This window comes from Elephas maximus, chromosome 10 (assembly GCF_024166365.1).
Source record: "Elephas maximus indicus isolate mEleMax1 chromosome 10, mEleMax1 primary haplotype, whole genome shotgun sequence".
Lineage (NCBI taxonomy): Eukaryota > Metazoa > Chordata > Mammalia > Proboscidea > Elephantidae > Elephas > Elephas maximus.
Window position 1 is genome coordinate 16,287,325 of NC_064828.1, and position 16,852 is coordinate 16,304,176.

Consider the following 16,852-nt stretch of genomic DNA (forward strand, 5'->3'; position numbering starts at 1 on the left):
GTTACTGTGTCAATCCATCTCTTTGAGGGTCTTCCTTTTTTTCATTGACGCTCTACTTTACCAAGCATGATGTCCTTCTCCAGGGACTGGTCCCTCTTGATGGCATGTCCAAAGTACGTGAGACGAAGTCTTGCCACCCTCACTTCTAAGGAGCATTCTGGCTGTACTTCTTCCAAGACAGATTTGTTCATTCTTCTTTTAGTCCATAGTATATTCAATATTCTTTGCCAACACAACAATTCAAATGCATCAGTCCTTCTTCAGTCCAGCTTTCACATGCACATGAGGTGACTGAAAATACCATGGCTTGGGTCAGGCACACTTTAGTCCTCAAAGTGACATCTTTGCTTTTTAACACTTTAAAGAGGTCTTTTGCAGCATATATGCCCAATGCAATACATCATTTGATTTCTTGACAGTTGCTTCCAAGGGCATTGATTGTAGATATAAGGAGAATGAAATCCTTGACAGCTTCAATTTTTTCACCATCTGTTAGTTTCTCCTACTGTGGTGGCTTGGGTCGTGCTGGAAGCTATACCATTGGTATCTCAAATGCCAGTAGGGTTACCCAGTGTGGACAGGTTTTAGTGGCACTTCCAGACTAAGACAGACTAGGGAAAAGGCCTGGCAATCTGCTTCCGAAAATTAACCAATGAAAATCTTATTGATATATATTATTATGTTATATGTAATACATAAATGCTTACACATTTTATATTATTATATATTATGTATTATTATATGAAGGCGCCTTGGTGGCGCAGTGGTTAAGTGCTTGGCTGCTCACCAAAAGGTTGGTGGTTAGAACCCTGCATAAATGGAAAAACATACCGTGCTCGTGGATAGGAAGACTTAGCTTCGTGAAAATGTCAGTCCCAATCCAAATTCCAACAGCATTCTTTAACGAGATGGAGAAACTAATCACCAACTTTATATGGAAAGGAAAGAGGCCCAGATAAGTAAAGCATTATTGAAGAAGAACAAAGTAGGAGGCCTCACACTGCCCGATCTTGGAACCTCTTATCCAGCCACGGTAGTCAAAACAGCCTGGTAGTGGTACAACAGACACATAGACCAATGAAACATTATGAACGTGGATGTAAATCCATCCAGCTAGGCAGCTGATACTTGACAAAGGGCCAAAGTTCATTAACAAATAGTGCTGGCATAACCGTATGTCCAACTTTAAAAAAAAGAAACAGGATCCATACCTCACACCATACACAAAAACTAACTCAAAATGGATCAAAGACCCTGCCAATACTGAAACTAATCAAAAGAACAGAAGACAATAAATATTTGAGAGGTTGTGGGGAGAGTGGAAATCTTATGCACTGCTGGTAAAAATGTAAAGTGGTACAACCAGTATGGAAATGGTATGGAGCCTCCTTAAAAAGTTAGAAATAACTGTTTTGTAAAACAGTATGGAGCTTCCTTAAAAAGCTAGAAAAAGAAATACCATACAATCCAGAAATCTCATTCCTAGGAATATATCCTAGAGAAATAAGAGCCATTGAATAGACGTATATGTATACTCATGTTCATGGCAGCATTATTCACAATAGCAAAAAGATGGAAACAATCTAAATTCCCATCAACAGGTGAATGGATAAACTGTGGTACATACACACAATGGAATACTATGCAACCATAAAGAAAAATGATGAATCTGGAAAACATCTCACAACATGGATGAATCTGGAGGGCATTACACTGAGTAAAATAAGTCAATCACAAAAGGACAAATGCTGTATGAGACAACTATTATAAAAATTCATGAAAAGGTTTGCACATAGAAAAAATCTTTGATGGTTACGAGGAAGGGGAGGAAAAAACACTAACTAGACAATAGCTAAGTGGTAACTTTGATGAAGGTTAAGACAGTATACAGTACTGGGGAAGACAGCATAACTTGACCAAGGCAAAGTCATAGAAGCATCAGAGACACAGCCAGAACCCCCTGAGGGACTAAGTTACTGGGCTGAGGGCTGGGGACCATAGTCTTGGGGGGACATCTAGCTCAATTGGTATAACATAGCTTATAAAGAAAATGTTCTCCATCCGACTTTGGTGAGTAGCATCTGGGGTTTTAAAAGCTTGTGAGTGGCCATCTAAAATACATCTACTGGACCCACCCCATCTGGAGCAAGGGAGAATGAAGAAAACCAGACATAAGGGAAAGATTAGTCCAAAGAACTAATGGACCACAACTACCACAGACTCTACCAGACTGAGTCCAGCACAACTAGATGGTACCCAGCTACCACCACTGACTGCTCTGACAGGGATCACAATAGAGGGTCCAAGACAGAGCAGGAGAAAAACGTAGAACAAAATTCAAACTAAAAAAAAGACCAGACTTACTGGTCTGACAGAGCTTGGAGAAACCCCAAGAATATGTCCCACATACACCCTTTTAACTCAGTACTGAAGTCATTCCTGCGGTTCACCCTTCAGCCAAAGATTAGACAGGTCTATAAAATAAACAATAACGCATGTAGTTCAACCATGTATAGGAGATTAAATGGGCATGCCGGCCCATCGCCAAGGACAAGAAAGCAGGAGGGGACAGGAAAGCTGGACAAATGGAAATGCGGAACCGAAGGTCGAGATGCACCAGAATGTGGAAATTACGGAACAGTATCATTAGCATCACACACAAGTAAAATTTTGTTGAAGATCATTAAAAAACGATTGCAGCAATTCATCATCAGGGAGGTGCCAGAAATCCAAGCTGGATTCAGGAGAGGATGTGGAACAAAGGATATTATTGCTGATGTCAGATGGATCCTGGCTGAAAGCAGAGAATACCAGAAAGATGTTTACCTGTGTTTTATTGACTATGCAAAGGCATTCAACTGTGTGGATCATAAAAAATTATGGATAACATTGCGAAGAATGGGAATTCCAGAACACTTAATTGTACTCGTGAGGAACCTGTACTTAGACCAAGAGGCAGTCATGCTAACAGAACAAGGGGATACTTCGTGGTTTAAAGTCAGAAAAGGTGTGTGTCAGTGTTGTATCCTTTCACCATATTTATTCAGTCTGTATGCTGAGCAAATAATCCAAGAAGCTGGACTATGAAGAAGAATGAGGGATCAGGATTGGAGGAAGACTCATTAATTACCTGCGTTATGGAGATGACACAACCTTGCTTGCTGAAAGTGAAGAGAACTTGAAGCACGTACTCATAAAGATCAAAGACCACAGCCTTCAGTATGGATTACACCTCAACATAAAGAAAACAAAAATCCTTACAACTGGACTAATAAACAACATCATGATAAATGGAGAAAATATTGAAGTTGCCAAGTATTTCATTTTACTTGGATCCACAATCAACGCCCGTGGAGGCATTAGTCAAGAAATCAAAAGACACTTTGCATTAGCAAATCCGCTGCAAAAGATCTCTTTAAAGTGTTGAAAAGCAAAGATGTCACTTTAAGGACTAAGGTGTGCCTGACCCAAGCCATGGTGTTTTCAATAGCCTCATATGCATGTGAATGCTGCACAGTGGATAAGGCAGACTGAGGAAGAATTGACACCTTTGAAGAATTGACACCTTTGAATTATGGTGTTGGTGGAAGAGTATCATATACCATAGTTTTGGGTGCAGCAGCTACTCAGGTCAGTGTTGAGGGAACTTTCTCAGGTTTGAAATTCATCTTGCGAGGCAACAGGGCTAGCTTAAGTGAAAAAGTATTAGAAGACATTCTTTTAATTAGGAGTAATTATGGTTTATTGAAATGATATATTCTTAATGAATGGTATAATTATATATGAATTAAATCCATATTTGTAATAAAATGTTTTATGTAATGTTATGGCAATTCTTCAGCTTAGAACTGGGGTGAATATTGAAGTATTAGATATTTTTTAAGAAAGCTAGAAATGGAAATACCGTAAGATCCAGCAAACCTACTCCTAGGAATATATCCTAGAGAAATAACAGCCATCACCCGAATAGACACATGCACACCCATGTTCATCGCAGCATTATTCAAGTACAAAAAGAACGAAACAACCTAAGTGCCCATCAACAGATGAATGAACAAGTTACGGTACATACACACAATGGAATACTACGCAACAATAAAGAACAATATGAATCTGCAAAACATCTCACAACATGGATCAATCTGGAGGGCATTATGTTGAGTGAAATAAGTCAGTCACAAAAGGGCAAATATTGTATGAGACCACTATTATAAAAATCTAAGAAAAGGTTTACACACAGAAAAAAACAATATTTGGTGGTTACGAGGGAGGAAGGGGTTGGAGAGGGGGAATCACTAACTAGGTAGTAGACAAGTATTAACTTTGGAGAAGGGAAAGACACACAATATAGAGAAAGTCAGTACAACTTGACCAAAGCAATGCCATAGAAGCCTACTAGACATATCCAAACACCCTGAGGTGTTTATTGAGGCTGAGGGCTGGGGACTGTGGTTTTGGGGGACATCTAGGTCAATTGACATTAACATAGTTCGTAAAGAAAATGTTCTACATCCTACTTTGGTGAGTAGCACCTGGGGGTCTTAAAAGCTTGTGAGCAGCCATCTAAGGTGCATATCATTGGTCCCATCTCATCCAGAGCAAGGAAGAATGAAGAAAACCAAAGACGCAAGGAAAATATTAGTCCAAAGGCCTAATGGACCACTTGAACCACTGCCTCCACCAGCCTGAGCCCAGAAGAACTAGATGGTGCCCGGCTACCACCACTGGCTGTTCTGACAGGGATCTTCTGAACAGAACAGGAGGAAAATATAGAACAAAATTCAAATTCACAAAACAAACAAACAAACAAAAAAAACCCCAGAAAGACCAGACTGGACTGACAGAGACTGGGGGAACTTCCAAGACTATGGCCCTGGACACCCTGCTAACTCAGAACTGAAGTGATTGCCGAAGTCGACTTTTCAGACAAAGATTAGACAGGCCTAGAAAACAAACAATAACACATGTGAGGAAGGTGCTTCTTAGTTCAGTCAAATATACAAGACCCAATGGGCAGCTCCTGCCCAAAAGCAAGATGAGAAGGCAGGAAGTGACAGGAAAACTGGATAAACGGACACAGGGATCCTGGGGTGGAAAGGGGGACAGTGCTGTCACATTGCGGGCATTGCAACCGATGTCACAAAACAATATGTGTATAAATTTTTGAATGAGAAAGTAACTGGAGCTGTAAACTTTCACCTGAAGCACAATAAAATAATAATAATAATAAAAAGAATCAGTGAATTATTCATGACCCATGATTGGACTGTTGCTGTTGATAGCTGCTATCTAGTCGGCTCTGATTCGCGGGAACCTTATGTATAACAGAACGAAATGTCGCTTGGTCCTGCGCCATCTTCACGATCATCGGTGTGCTTGAGTTCATTCTTGCGGCCACTGTGTATTTTGAGTGCCTTCCAACCTAGGGGGCTCATCTTCCAGCAATACATCGAATGATATTCTGTTGTGATCCATAGGATTTTCATTGGCTAATTTTTGGAAATAGATCACTAGGCCTTTCTTCCTAGTCTGTCTTAGTGTGAAAGCCCCACTGAAACTTGTCCACCATGGTGACCCTGTTGGTATTTGCAATGCTGGTGGCATACCTTCCAGCATCATAGCAACACGAAAGTCATCACAGTACTACAGACTGACAGTGGGGCGGAGGAGGAGGAAATGGAGCCTGGGGTGCATAGTTGGATGTGATTGTTGTCGTTAGTGCCTTAGAGACAGTTCCAACTCACGGCGATCCCATGTGTTACAGAGTAGAACTGCTTCGTAGGGTTTCTTGGGTGTAATCTGGAGGCAAGCAGATTGCCAAACCTTTTTCTCTGAGGTACCTCTGGGTGGCTTTGAACCGCCAACCTTTAGATTAGCAGTGGTGCATAAACTGTTTGTGCCACCTAGAGACCTTGGGTAATTGAAGGTTGTACAAACATTTGTCCCTTTTTCTCTAGGCTTTTCTTCTGATTGGCACATTTCTTCCTTAGATATATTGATGCCTGTAATCAGTTTACCACCAAATCTTGCTCAGAGCCACACCAGCTCGTTGGAAGGCGCTAGAAACTCAAACATCCACCTGGGCAGTAGGGCAGGTGGCAAAGTGAGGGACTGTGGCATGCTGGGAGGCCATCATTCACCAAAAAAAAAAAAAAAAAAACATGGCCATTGAGTCAGTTCTGATTCATAGTGACACTATGTTGCTAATTAGCACTGTGGGTATGTGGACCCCAGGGGGCAGGACTGTAATTTTTAGAAGAGATTTCAGAAAACCAAGATTTTATCATTTTTAAATGTTGGAAATTAATTTTCATTAAAAAAAAAAAAATGTGGACCACCCAAATCATTTCAGGAAGCTAAACATGGGCCATGAGATGCCAATTTGCCTTTTTTACACAACTTTGCATGTTTCTTCTGTTGTTCCATGAGAGGTCTTTGAATATCTGGCAAGCGCCACTGCACAGCACAAGAATATAACAATGAAAAGTCAGAGTCCCTTTCCTCACATTTATACCCCAGTGTTGTTGTTAGGTGCTGTCAAGTCAGTTCTGACTCACAGTGACCCTGTGTACCACAGAACCAAACACTGCCTGGTCCTGCGTTATCCTTACAGTCGTTGTTATGCTTGAGCCCATTATTACAGCCACTGTGTCAATCCACCTTGTTGAGGGTCTTCCTCTTTTCTGTTGACCCTGCACTCTGTCAAGCATGTTGTCCTACTCCAGGGACTGATCCCTCCTGACAACATGTCCAAAGTATGTAAGACGCAGTCTCACTATCCTTGCTTCTAAGGAGCATTCTGGTTGTACTTCTTCCAAGACAGATTTGTTCGTTCTTTTGGCAGTCCATGGTATACTCAATATTCTTTGCCAGCACCACAATTCAGAGGTGTCAGTCCCCCCAGTAAGCTCTCTAATCCATTTTCTATTGAACCATTTTGTGTTCATGGTGGCTGTCCTTCCGATTGCCCCTTAAATCACATGCTCTGATGACATCTTAAGTCTTCAGTTTTACTGTGGACTTTTCTTTCCTTTAAAAAAAAAAAAAAAGTTTTAAACAGGTTTATTAAGATATAATTTACATACCATAAAATTCACCCATTTTAAGTGTATACTTAAATGAATTTTATTATACTTAATCGAGTTTACAGCCATCATCACAATCTAATTTTGGAACAATCTTTTCACCCTGAAATAAAACCTCATGCTGATTTATAGTAATTCCCCATCCTAACCCTAAACCCCCAAAACAAAACAAAACTAGTTGCCCTTGACTTGATTCTGACACAGGCAACCCTATGTGTGCAGAGTAGAACTGTGCTCCCTAGGATTTTCATGGCTATGACCTTCCAGAAGGATATTACCAGGCCTGGCTTTCAAGGCACCTCTGAGTGGGCTCAAACTGCCCACCTTTTGGTTAGTAGCCGAGCGCTTAACTGTTTGTGCCACCTGGGGACACCTATCCTACCCCTAGTGCTAGATGACCGTTGATCTGCTTACTGGCTCCATACGTTTGCCTTTTTTTTTTTTTTTTTTAACATTTCATATAAATGGTACCATACAATTTGTAGGATTTCCAAGGAGTGGCTGGTGGATTCAAACTGCCGACGTTCTGGTTAGGAACTGTAGCTCTTAACCACTGTGCCACCTGGACTCCGTATCAGCACTTAGCTACTTTTTTTAATGACAACATAATATTCCATTGTATGGGTATACCACATTTTATCTGTTTAGGAGGTGATAGACATTTAGGTTTATTCCATGTTTTGCCTGTTGTGAATAATATTGCTATGAATCCTGAAAGTCTTTTAGTAGGATTCAGTAAGAATGGGAACACATTATTCTGAACACTTGCCTGTTGTGCCTGGAAATGAAATGATAATCTCTGTGGGGATATTTCTGGGCCCTTAGTCTCAGACAAGAAACTATGCAAACAATAAAATATCCTTATTTTCTTTCCATCAGAAAAACTAGTGTTTTTGCCATCAATGAAAAAAAAAAGTATAGAAGCCCTTTCTGTAGAAAAACAAGGCTGGTAAACGCCTAGTTCATTATTCAGAGATACAAAATTACTTGCAAGATATGCACATAAAAAATAAGGAAGAACAATCTTGCAGTAGTCTTCCTCCTTTCACTCCTTTTCGCCGATACTTTATTTCATGGCACCAAGTCAACGTGGTAATCGGGAAGCCACCTGCACTTCTTGCGTCATCTTCTAGAGATGTACACACTGACGAATTTATTTGTAATGAGCCTGCTTGTGTTGCAGTCTATTTCCCAACATGTAACGGAATTAGAAATCTACGGAAGCCTGGGTTTGTTACATGTCAGTGGGCAAACGGACTCCTGGACATGTGCTTTTGTCTGGGTGCAAGGCCATCAGCTCATTGTATTTATACAGCTGCTGTTAGAATAGTTTAGAGCAAGGAAAAAAACTTTTGAGAACATGCATAACTCATACATTTCTCTCTCCCTCTCCTTTCCCTCCCAGAAAGAGCTAGCTCTAGAACACATTTCACCATGCTCCATCCATCCCTGATCATCCATGATCGCTGCTATGCGTACACAGCATCTCCCTCAGCCTGGAACACTCCCCAGCTGTTCCCTGCCAAACTGACCACTGTGCCGCCTTCTCTCTGATCTTTTCCCAGGTAGCTTTAGGTCAGTGGCGTCACTAGAGGGGTGTGGGGGTGTGTGTCCCACACTGGGTGATACCGTCAGAGGGGTGACACCAAAATGACTTGTCTATAACATTTTATGCAGCGTTTCAGCAGAAATTTATTTTTTTAATAAAAATATCCCTGTACTTAGTTATAACAACAAAAACATTTTTTTCTAAGTCCAACTTACATGTATCAATATACCTGCAAAGCTAAAACTCTGTGCTAATTTACTTTTTGAACCTTAGAAACCCTGGTGATGTACTTGTTAAGAGCCACGTCTGCTAACCAGAAGGTCAGCAGTTCGAATCCACCAGGCTCTCCTTGGAAACTCTATGGGGCAGTTGTATTCTGTCTTATGGGGTCACTATGAGTCGGAATCAACTCCATGGCAAAGCGTTTAATGCATGCTGATCAGAGCTGTTATTATTGACCAGTTACAATGACACTTCAAACCACATAGTTTCTTCTGCACGCGCTACAAGCACGTGCTGTTGTTTTCATTGCTGCCAGTGTTTTTATAGATGTTGATTTTATCAAATTTTCCAGTGTGTTAGATACAATATTGTTGTAATCAGTATTTGTGAACCTATTATCAATAACTTTTTTGAGGATGAGGTAGTAATTAAATGAAAAGAAGAAGTGATGTACGGGAATTACGACTTACGTTTAACAATACAGAAAACATTACTGAGGACTCTGTATGGTCTGGTACAGGGGGAGGCCCATGGGTGAGGGGTGGGGTGACACCATGAGTTACTGCCCTGGGTGACACCAACCCTAGTGACGCCGTTACCTTAGGTGCTCCCCTTCCTGTACCTGCTTTGTAAATTAAAAAAAAAAGTACTATCGAGTCATTTCCGACTCATAGCGACCCTATGCAAGGTCCCATAGGGTTTCCTAGGAGCGCCTGGCGGACTTGAGCTGCCGACCATTTGGTTAGCAGCCATAGCACTTAGCTGCTACGCCATCAGGGTTTCCGGTGCTGACCCCCAATAAAGCCATCATCTCTTTGTTTATAATTGTTGGTTTGCACGTCTTTTTACCCTTTGAATTTAGAGACCTTCCCATGTGTCTTTTCATCTTTGTAACCCAGTGCCTAGCACAGTACCTGGCACATAGGTGGTGCTCAGAAATACTTGTTTCAGGAAGGCATGCATGCGTACCTGGTCCCATGAGTGAAGGAATGCAAATAGGGTTGGAAGGTCGACTCCAGCATTAGCTGACTAAAGACTCGTGGGCTGAGCTAACGTGAGAGAACTCACTCATATCTCAGATGGCTAGCAGCAGCCCTTTCCTAACAGATGTAGTTCTAGGGCATCGAGAATTACTCAGTTCCCTCAAATCATTGATGACATTGAAACAAGGTGCTTTTGGAATTCTGTTCAGGTGGTTACAGAGTAAATCAAGTTAAGGCTTGGAAGAAAAAAGTTTCATTTGATTTTAACAAAAATCTAATTGTGCAGGCATTTCAGACCTATTAATTGCCCTTAGGGTTGCTGAGTGATTATCATTGGAACGATGACAATTGAGCAGACATATTTTTGTCAGCCAAGTTGATTTTGTAGAAGGGACTTGGAAGAGTGCATCCTTCATCCTGGGTTCTTCTCCTCTGAGCAGTTTTAAATGCTAATAATAAAACCAAAAACCAAACCCATTGCTGTCGAGTTGATTACGACTCATAGACTGTGATATGAGTTGGCTTTGGATATGTGTGTAAACAAATTTCTTTCTTTTCATGGCTTTAAAGATCGCCCTAAAGCTTCTAATGCCCATGAAAAATTTTTGCCAGTAACCCACTACCCTTAAATTGCTGTAAAGATGTCTTTACAGCAGAGGGAGACATTTTTTATATTGAGGGCAATCTTTGGGATGTAATCCTGGTGACAGTAATTATAAATCTAGACATGCAATGAAATTATTTACTTGTTTTTCTGGTAAAGAAAGAGTCTTGAGAGCCTTGTGAAGACAGGGCTTCTCTGCTAATTTGAAAAGGTCCTTTTTTTTCAGTCGAGTGATGCTTCTCAAATTGTATAGCAAAGTCCTCAAAAGTTTAGGTTTGACTTCCTGAATTCCCCCAGTGGTTCCTTCTGTCTTAGACAGGATAAAAGCACCTGACATTTTTCTTTTCTCTCCTACTGAAAAACCAGACCAGTTCTGTCAAGTCGATTCTAACTCATGGCGACCCCATGTGTTTCAGAGTAGAACTGCACTCCATAGAGTTTTCAATAGCCATGTCCTTTTGAAAGTAGATTGTCAGGACTTTCATCCAAGGTGCCTCTGGGTGAATCTGAACTGCCAACCTTCCAGTTAGTAGCCAAGTGCTAAACCATTTTTGCCACCCAGGGATTTCTTTGGCAATATATTTAGAAAAACAAAATCCATTGCCACCCAGTAGATTCCAACTCATGGTGGCCCCGTGTGTTACAAAGTGGAGTTGTGCTCCACAGGATTTTCCTGGCTGTAATCTTTATGGAAGCAGATCACCAAGCCTGTCTACTGTGATGCTGCTGGGTGGGTTTGAACAGCCAATCTACTAGGTTAGCAGTCTTTTGCAAATCATATATGCCACCCAGGGACCTTTTTGGTGATATAAAACCAAAACAAAAAAAGCCCAAACGTGCTGCTGTTGAGTTGATTCTGACTCACAGCAACCCTATAGGACAAGGTAGAATTGCCCATAGGGTTTTATAGGCTGTAATCTTTATTTTTTTAGTTTTTTTAATCTTTATGGAAGCAGACTGCCACATCTTTCTCCCACGGAGTGGCTGGTGGGTTTGAACTGCTGACCTTTCTGTTAGCGGCTTGGTAACATAACCCATTGCCATCCAGTAGATTTCGACTCATAGCAACCCTATAGGACAGAGTAGAACTGCCCCACTGACAATATCGATCCCCTTAATTTAAAGAATGTTTTTTCCTGTGAAATTAATTTTGTTTGTCTATTTTTCAGGTACTACTCAGTCCTCTATCCACTGGAGAGAAAAATATCTGATGCCAAGTCCCGTGAACTGGTGATGTACATCTGGGCCCATGCAGTAGTGGCCAGCATCCCTGTGTTTGCAGTGACCAATGTGACCGACATCTATGCCATGTCCACCTGCACTGAAGTCTGGAGCTACTCCTTGGGACACCTGGTATATGTGCTGATCTATAACATCACCACGGTCATTGTGCCTGTGGCTGTGGTGTTCCTCTTCTTGATACTGATCCGGCGGGCCCTGAGTGCCAGCCAGAAGAAGAAAGTCATCATAGCAGCGCTCCGGACCCCACAGAACACCATCTCTATCCCCTACGCCTCCCAGCGGGAGGCCGAGCTGCATGCCACCCTGCTCTCTATGGTGATGGTCTTCATCTTATGTAGCGTGCCCTACGCCACCCTGGTCGTCTACCAGACCGTGCTCAACATCCCCAACACTTCCATCTTCTTGCTACTCACTGCCATTTGGCTGCCCAAAGTCTCTCTGTTGGCGAATCCCGTGCTCTTTCTCACTGTGAACAAATCTCTCCGCAAGTGCTTGATGGGAACGCTGGTGCAGCTGCACCACCGGTACAGTCGCAGTAACGTGGTTACTGCAGGGAGCGGGGTGGCTGACATCAGCCTGGAGCCCAGCGTGCGCTCAGGCAGCCAGCTCCTGGAGATGTTCCACATCGGTCAGCAGCAGATTTTTAAGCCCACCGAGGATGAAGAGGAGAGCGAAGCCAAGTACACCGGCTCAGCTGACCTCCAGGCCAAGGAGATACTTTCCACCTGTCTGGAGGTGGAGCAAGGGCCACAGCTTGCGCCCTTTTCACCACCCCCAGAAGACACAATCGACTCTGCATCCGAGGTCGCACCGGCAGCCCCTGTGGAAACTGAGACAGTCCCTGACAAGTATTCCCTGCAATTTGGCTTCGGGCCTTTCGAGTTGCCTCCGCAGTGGCTCTCAGAGACCCGAAACAGCAAGAAGCGGCTGCTTCCGCCCTTGGGTAACACCCCAGAAGAGCTGATCCAGACAAAGATGCCCAAGGTAGGCAGGGTGGAGCGGAAGATGAGCAGAAACAATAAAGTGAGTGTTTTCCCAAAGGTGGACTCCTAGCAAGGATTGTAAGTTCCTGGGAGCAACAGGGAGCTTCCATGTCCTCCTACTCTCCCTTCACTCTGGCTGTACAATTTGTGTGATCTCATTGCAGGCCAGTATGGGTTGACTCCCTTGTATGGGCCACATGCTTTAGAATGAAAGAAAAATATATGTAAAATCAAATGTCCTCTTTTTTGAGGGAATATATATATATATATATATATTTACGTCAGTGATACATGTCCTTAGTAAAGTCCGTGTTCCTCTACTGGAGATGAAGCTGAGCAGTTTGGAATAGGTCTTGGGGTGGGTACCCCATGTGCATTTTCTGGGGACTCCTCAGTTCCCTGGGCACAGCAGAGAACACATGGAAAGAAATTCTCCACAAGCTCAGGGGGAACAGGGGCACTGCAAGGGAAGCCCAAGATAATTATGGAGCGGGGTGGCCACAAAGAAAATATGAGAAAGCATTAACACCTTTGGTAACGATCTGACACCTTTTCTCTGGAAGGTCCAGTCATAGGACAGGCAGCTCCTCACAATACCCGTCATCCCTTTCACTGGGATGTAAGCAAGCGATGACTACTCCATCCCTATCTGACAGACATTGAAATAGGTGTGCCCAGCAATGTAAGGGAGATACTTTGTCCTTGATTATCCTGACATTCTCCTAACCTCAACAGTGATCAGAAAGATACTCCTGCCCCCCTTCTAGTCATGGTATTGGTTGGAAACCACTGCAAGCTCTTCACGATATCCTTCCCCCTTAAATTTTGTTTTCTCAACAAATAAGAGAGAAGCTTAGAGGTGAAGAAAGACTGAGAAACGCCACAGCCCGAGTCTTTCCTCTTCCCCTGTGAAAGGTGCTACAAAAATCAGCATGAGAATACTGCAAAATACTTTCTTATACAGCTTTTGAAATTAAAAGGCTGAGTCCTCTGGAAACATCTAGCTAAAAACACAGAATTAGGAAAGGTAGCTCTGCCCATCAGGCTGAGAATCTGACAAAGATGGCTCTGTTCGGATGAGGACTCCGCAGCCCAGGCACGGTCTCATTTTCAGTCTGTTTATACAGCTGTGGTTCTCTCTTCATTTTGGACAAGAAGGAGGAACAGAACAGGGAGAAATAACCCTGTAAGTTCATTGTAAAATGCCAAGGCAACACCTAGCTTAAGGTGGGCTCTTCGCTTCTGCCTTCCCAGTGACATTTGAGTAGGGGCCAGAGTGACTAGAAGAAGGAGGACGTTGTCCTCAACTCATTAGTCCCTGGTGGTGCTCACAAGTGATTGGAGTCCATATTGGGTGGATTTCACCAAATTGAATTCAAACCACAGATGGCACTTCACTCGAAATGAGGGCAAGTCAAGTGCCAGCGTTACTCCTTTCTTTAGGTATTTGGTTCTTGTCAAGAATTTTTAGGGGCGTCGAAGACCTTTGGTTATTCTCATCGGCAAACTGTCATGTCCCAAAGGCAGTGGAAGGAAGCTCAGTCTACGTGTAGGGAGTTTCCTTTTCCTTTCTTCTCTTGGGTGTGGTGTCTCATGATTCTGAACAAGTGAACCCAAAGGCCCTACCCCGGAAGAGGGAGCACCCTTTCCTCTGTGTTATGTCTCCTCACAGTGTTGTTTGTTCACAGCAGAGACAGGGGACTGCCACGTCCTCACCTGCGGTGTCCTGCCACCTGGACCTTTGTGCATGCCATCTGTAACACCTCGCCCTGGTGGTTAATGTTGTGACCCTTAAGCTTACCTTTCAAAACCTTCACAATTGTTACCTTTATCAGGGGGAAAATGAATCTGTCATAAAATCATGTCTACTTTAGAAGAATCTGTCCAATGTAGCCACTTTCCGATAGTACATATGTACAACTTAATTCTGGTGAGGCATGTTTGGTGGGCATACTTCTTATGTATGTTTGAAGTGGTTGATTGACTTCTAACAGGTATTGCCAGATGTATTTCTATACTCTTTGAAGAATAACATTTTAATAAAAAACTGAAAAGCAGTTTCTGAACTCAAAAAAAGTTGTACAAGCTATTTTTTTTCCTTCTTCTCCCTCCCTCTCAAGTGGCATGCTCTGTGAACCTCTCTTTTCTTATGTGATTGCAAATGAAAGGCATACATTTTTTCCCATAAATGCAGGTACAGCATTACACATTTTCTTGTATTGTTACAACTAAAAGAAAATGAATTACCAAAGGAGCAAACGGGACATTTGGACAATTGGTCCAGGTTGAATTGGTGAGGGACTGCTCAAGGGTCTAGGTGGAGGCACACAGGGAGGAGAGGAGTACAGCTGTCACCAGTCTACCATGTGGGAGGGGCGGTAGCATAATGGTTAGGGCTGTGGACTTGGAAGTCAGATTGCCCATGTCTGCATCCTGGCCCCACCACTGACTGACTAGCTTTGTGACTTTGGGTGGGTGAGATAACCTCCATGTACCTCAGTTTCCTGGCACAGTGGTTAAGAGCTCGGCAGCTAACCAAAAGGTCGGCAGTTAAATCCACCAGCCAACTGCTCCTTGGAAACCCTATGGGGCAGCTCTACTGTGTTGTATAGGGTTGCTATGGGTTGGCATCAGCTTGACGGCAACGGGTTTGGTTTCGTCTTTTTTGGAATGGCGTCAGGAGTGTCTATTCACCCAATTCACATACTTCACCTCTGATTTTAGTCATGTCTGCAGTGGGCACTTTTTGGCTGCTTTCACTCACTTCCCTGAGAACAGCCAAGACCTAGCTTGAGAAAAGCCTTCACTGCTCCACCTCAGGGGGCCCTCAGTGCAGCGGTTAAATGCTAAGCTGCTAACTGAAAGGTTGGTGGTTGGAACCTACCAGCTGATACTTAGGAGAAAGATGTGGCAGTTTGTGTCCGTGAAGATTTACAGCCTTGGAAATCCCATGTCTTAGTCATCTAGTGCTGCTATAACAGAAATACCGCAAGTGGATGGCTTTAACAAAGAGAAGTGTATACTCTCACAGTCCAGTAGGCTAGAAGTCCGAATTCAGGGCACCGGCTCCACGGAAGGCTTTCTCTCTGTCGGCTCTGGAGGAAGGCCTTTGTCATCAGTCTTCCCTTGGTCTGGGAGCACCTCAGTGCAGGAACCTCAGGTCCAAAGGACGCACTCTGCTCCTGGTGCTGCTTTCTTGGTGGTATAAGGTCCCTATGTCTCTCTGCTCGTCTCTGTCTTTTATATCTCAAAAGAGATTGACTTTACCTAATCTTGGAGACCTCATCAATATAACTGCCACTAATCCATCTTATTACAGCATAGTGATAGGATTTACAACATATAGGAAAATCACATAAAATGGTGGACAGTCACACAATACTGAGAGAATCGTGGCCCAGCTAAGTTGACAAGATATTTTTGGGGGACACAATTCAATCCATGACAGGGCAGTCGTAGAGGGTCACTGTGAGTTGGAATCGACTCGACGGCAGTGCGTACAGGCTCCCTGTCAGCTCTGGGCATTGCTGAGCGTTTGACTGACCTGCACCCCAGGTGGGGTGGCTCAGTGCGCACACAGCTGCTGCAGCATCTAGAACTGAGATGCTCAGGGGAAAAAAAAATAAGCTTATTCAGGCTGGCTTTTGGTGGAGGGGAATGGTTAGTGTTTTCTTATTATAGTTTACCAATGTATCAACATACAGTGTAGAAAACACCATAACAAAATGATTAACTTCTCCCCAAATAGTTGTAAAAATTTAGCAGGTTTATGTCACAACTGATGTTCTGTAGCCAAAAGATGAATCATGCTAAGTGACCTGGGAATATGTGACTAAAACAGGAATTGATATCAATGTCTAGGGCAGCATCAAAAGCCTTTTTATGCAAGGCTTTTAAAATAAATTGAAATGATCTTAGATGCTGCATACACGAGGTTTCAGAAGCTAAAATATCTCCCTGCCTTTTAGCTTCAGGCTTAACGAGTGTTTTTCCCCATTCCTGCCATGGGGACAAGTTAGTTAATAGGCGAAGTAAAGGCATGAAAACCTTCATGGGACCGAAACTATAATCCCCAGCTTGGTTTTACATGAATCTCTACTGCTATTCGTGTTCATGGGACTCAGGAGCCACTTAGGTCCAAGCTTAAGTGAATGAATGAATTCATAAAGAAGGGATGCAGCACC

At 42.9% G+C, this 16,852-nt stretch overlaps 1 protein-coding gene across 1 annotated transcript in view; it reads left to right on the top strand.

The window, feature by feature from the left end:
- The window catches only part of GPR176 (G protein-coupled receptor 176), a 133,953-nt gene extending 119,225 nt beyond the window's left edge, over positions 1-14,728 (top strand). Inside the window, exon 3 of the mRNA XM_049897986.1 lies at positions 11,613-14,728. Coding sequence (XP_049753943.1) covers positions 11,613-12,738 — 1,126 coding nt within the window. The 3' untranslated portion in view covers positions 12,739-14,728. The remainder of the gene's footprint in view (positions 1-11,612) is intronic.
- Positions 14,729-16,852: the final 2,124 nt, after the last annotated feature.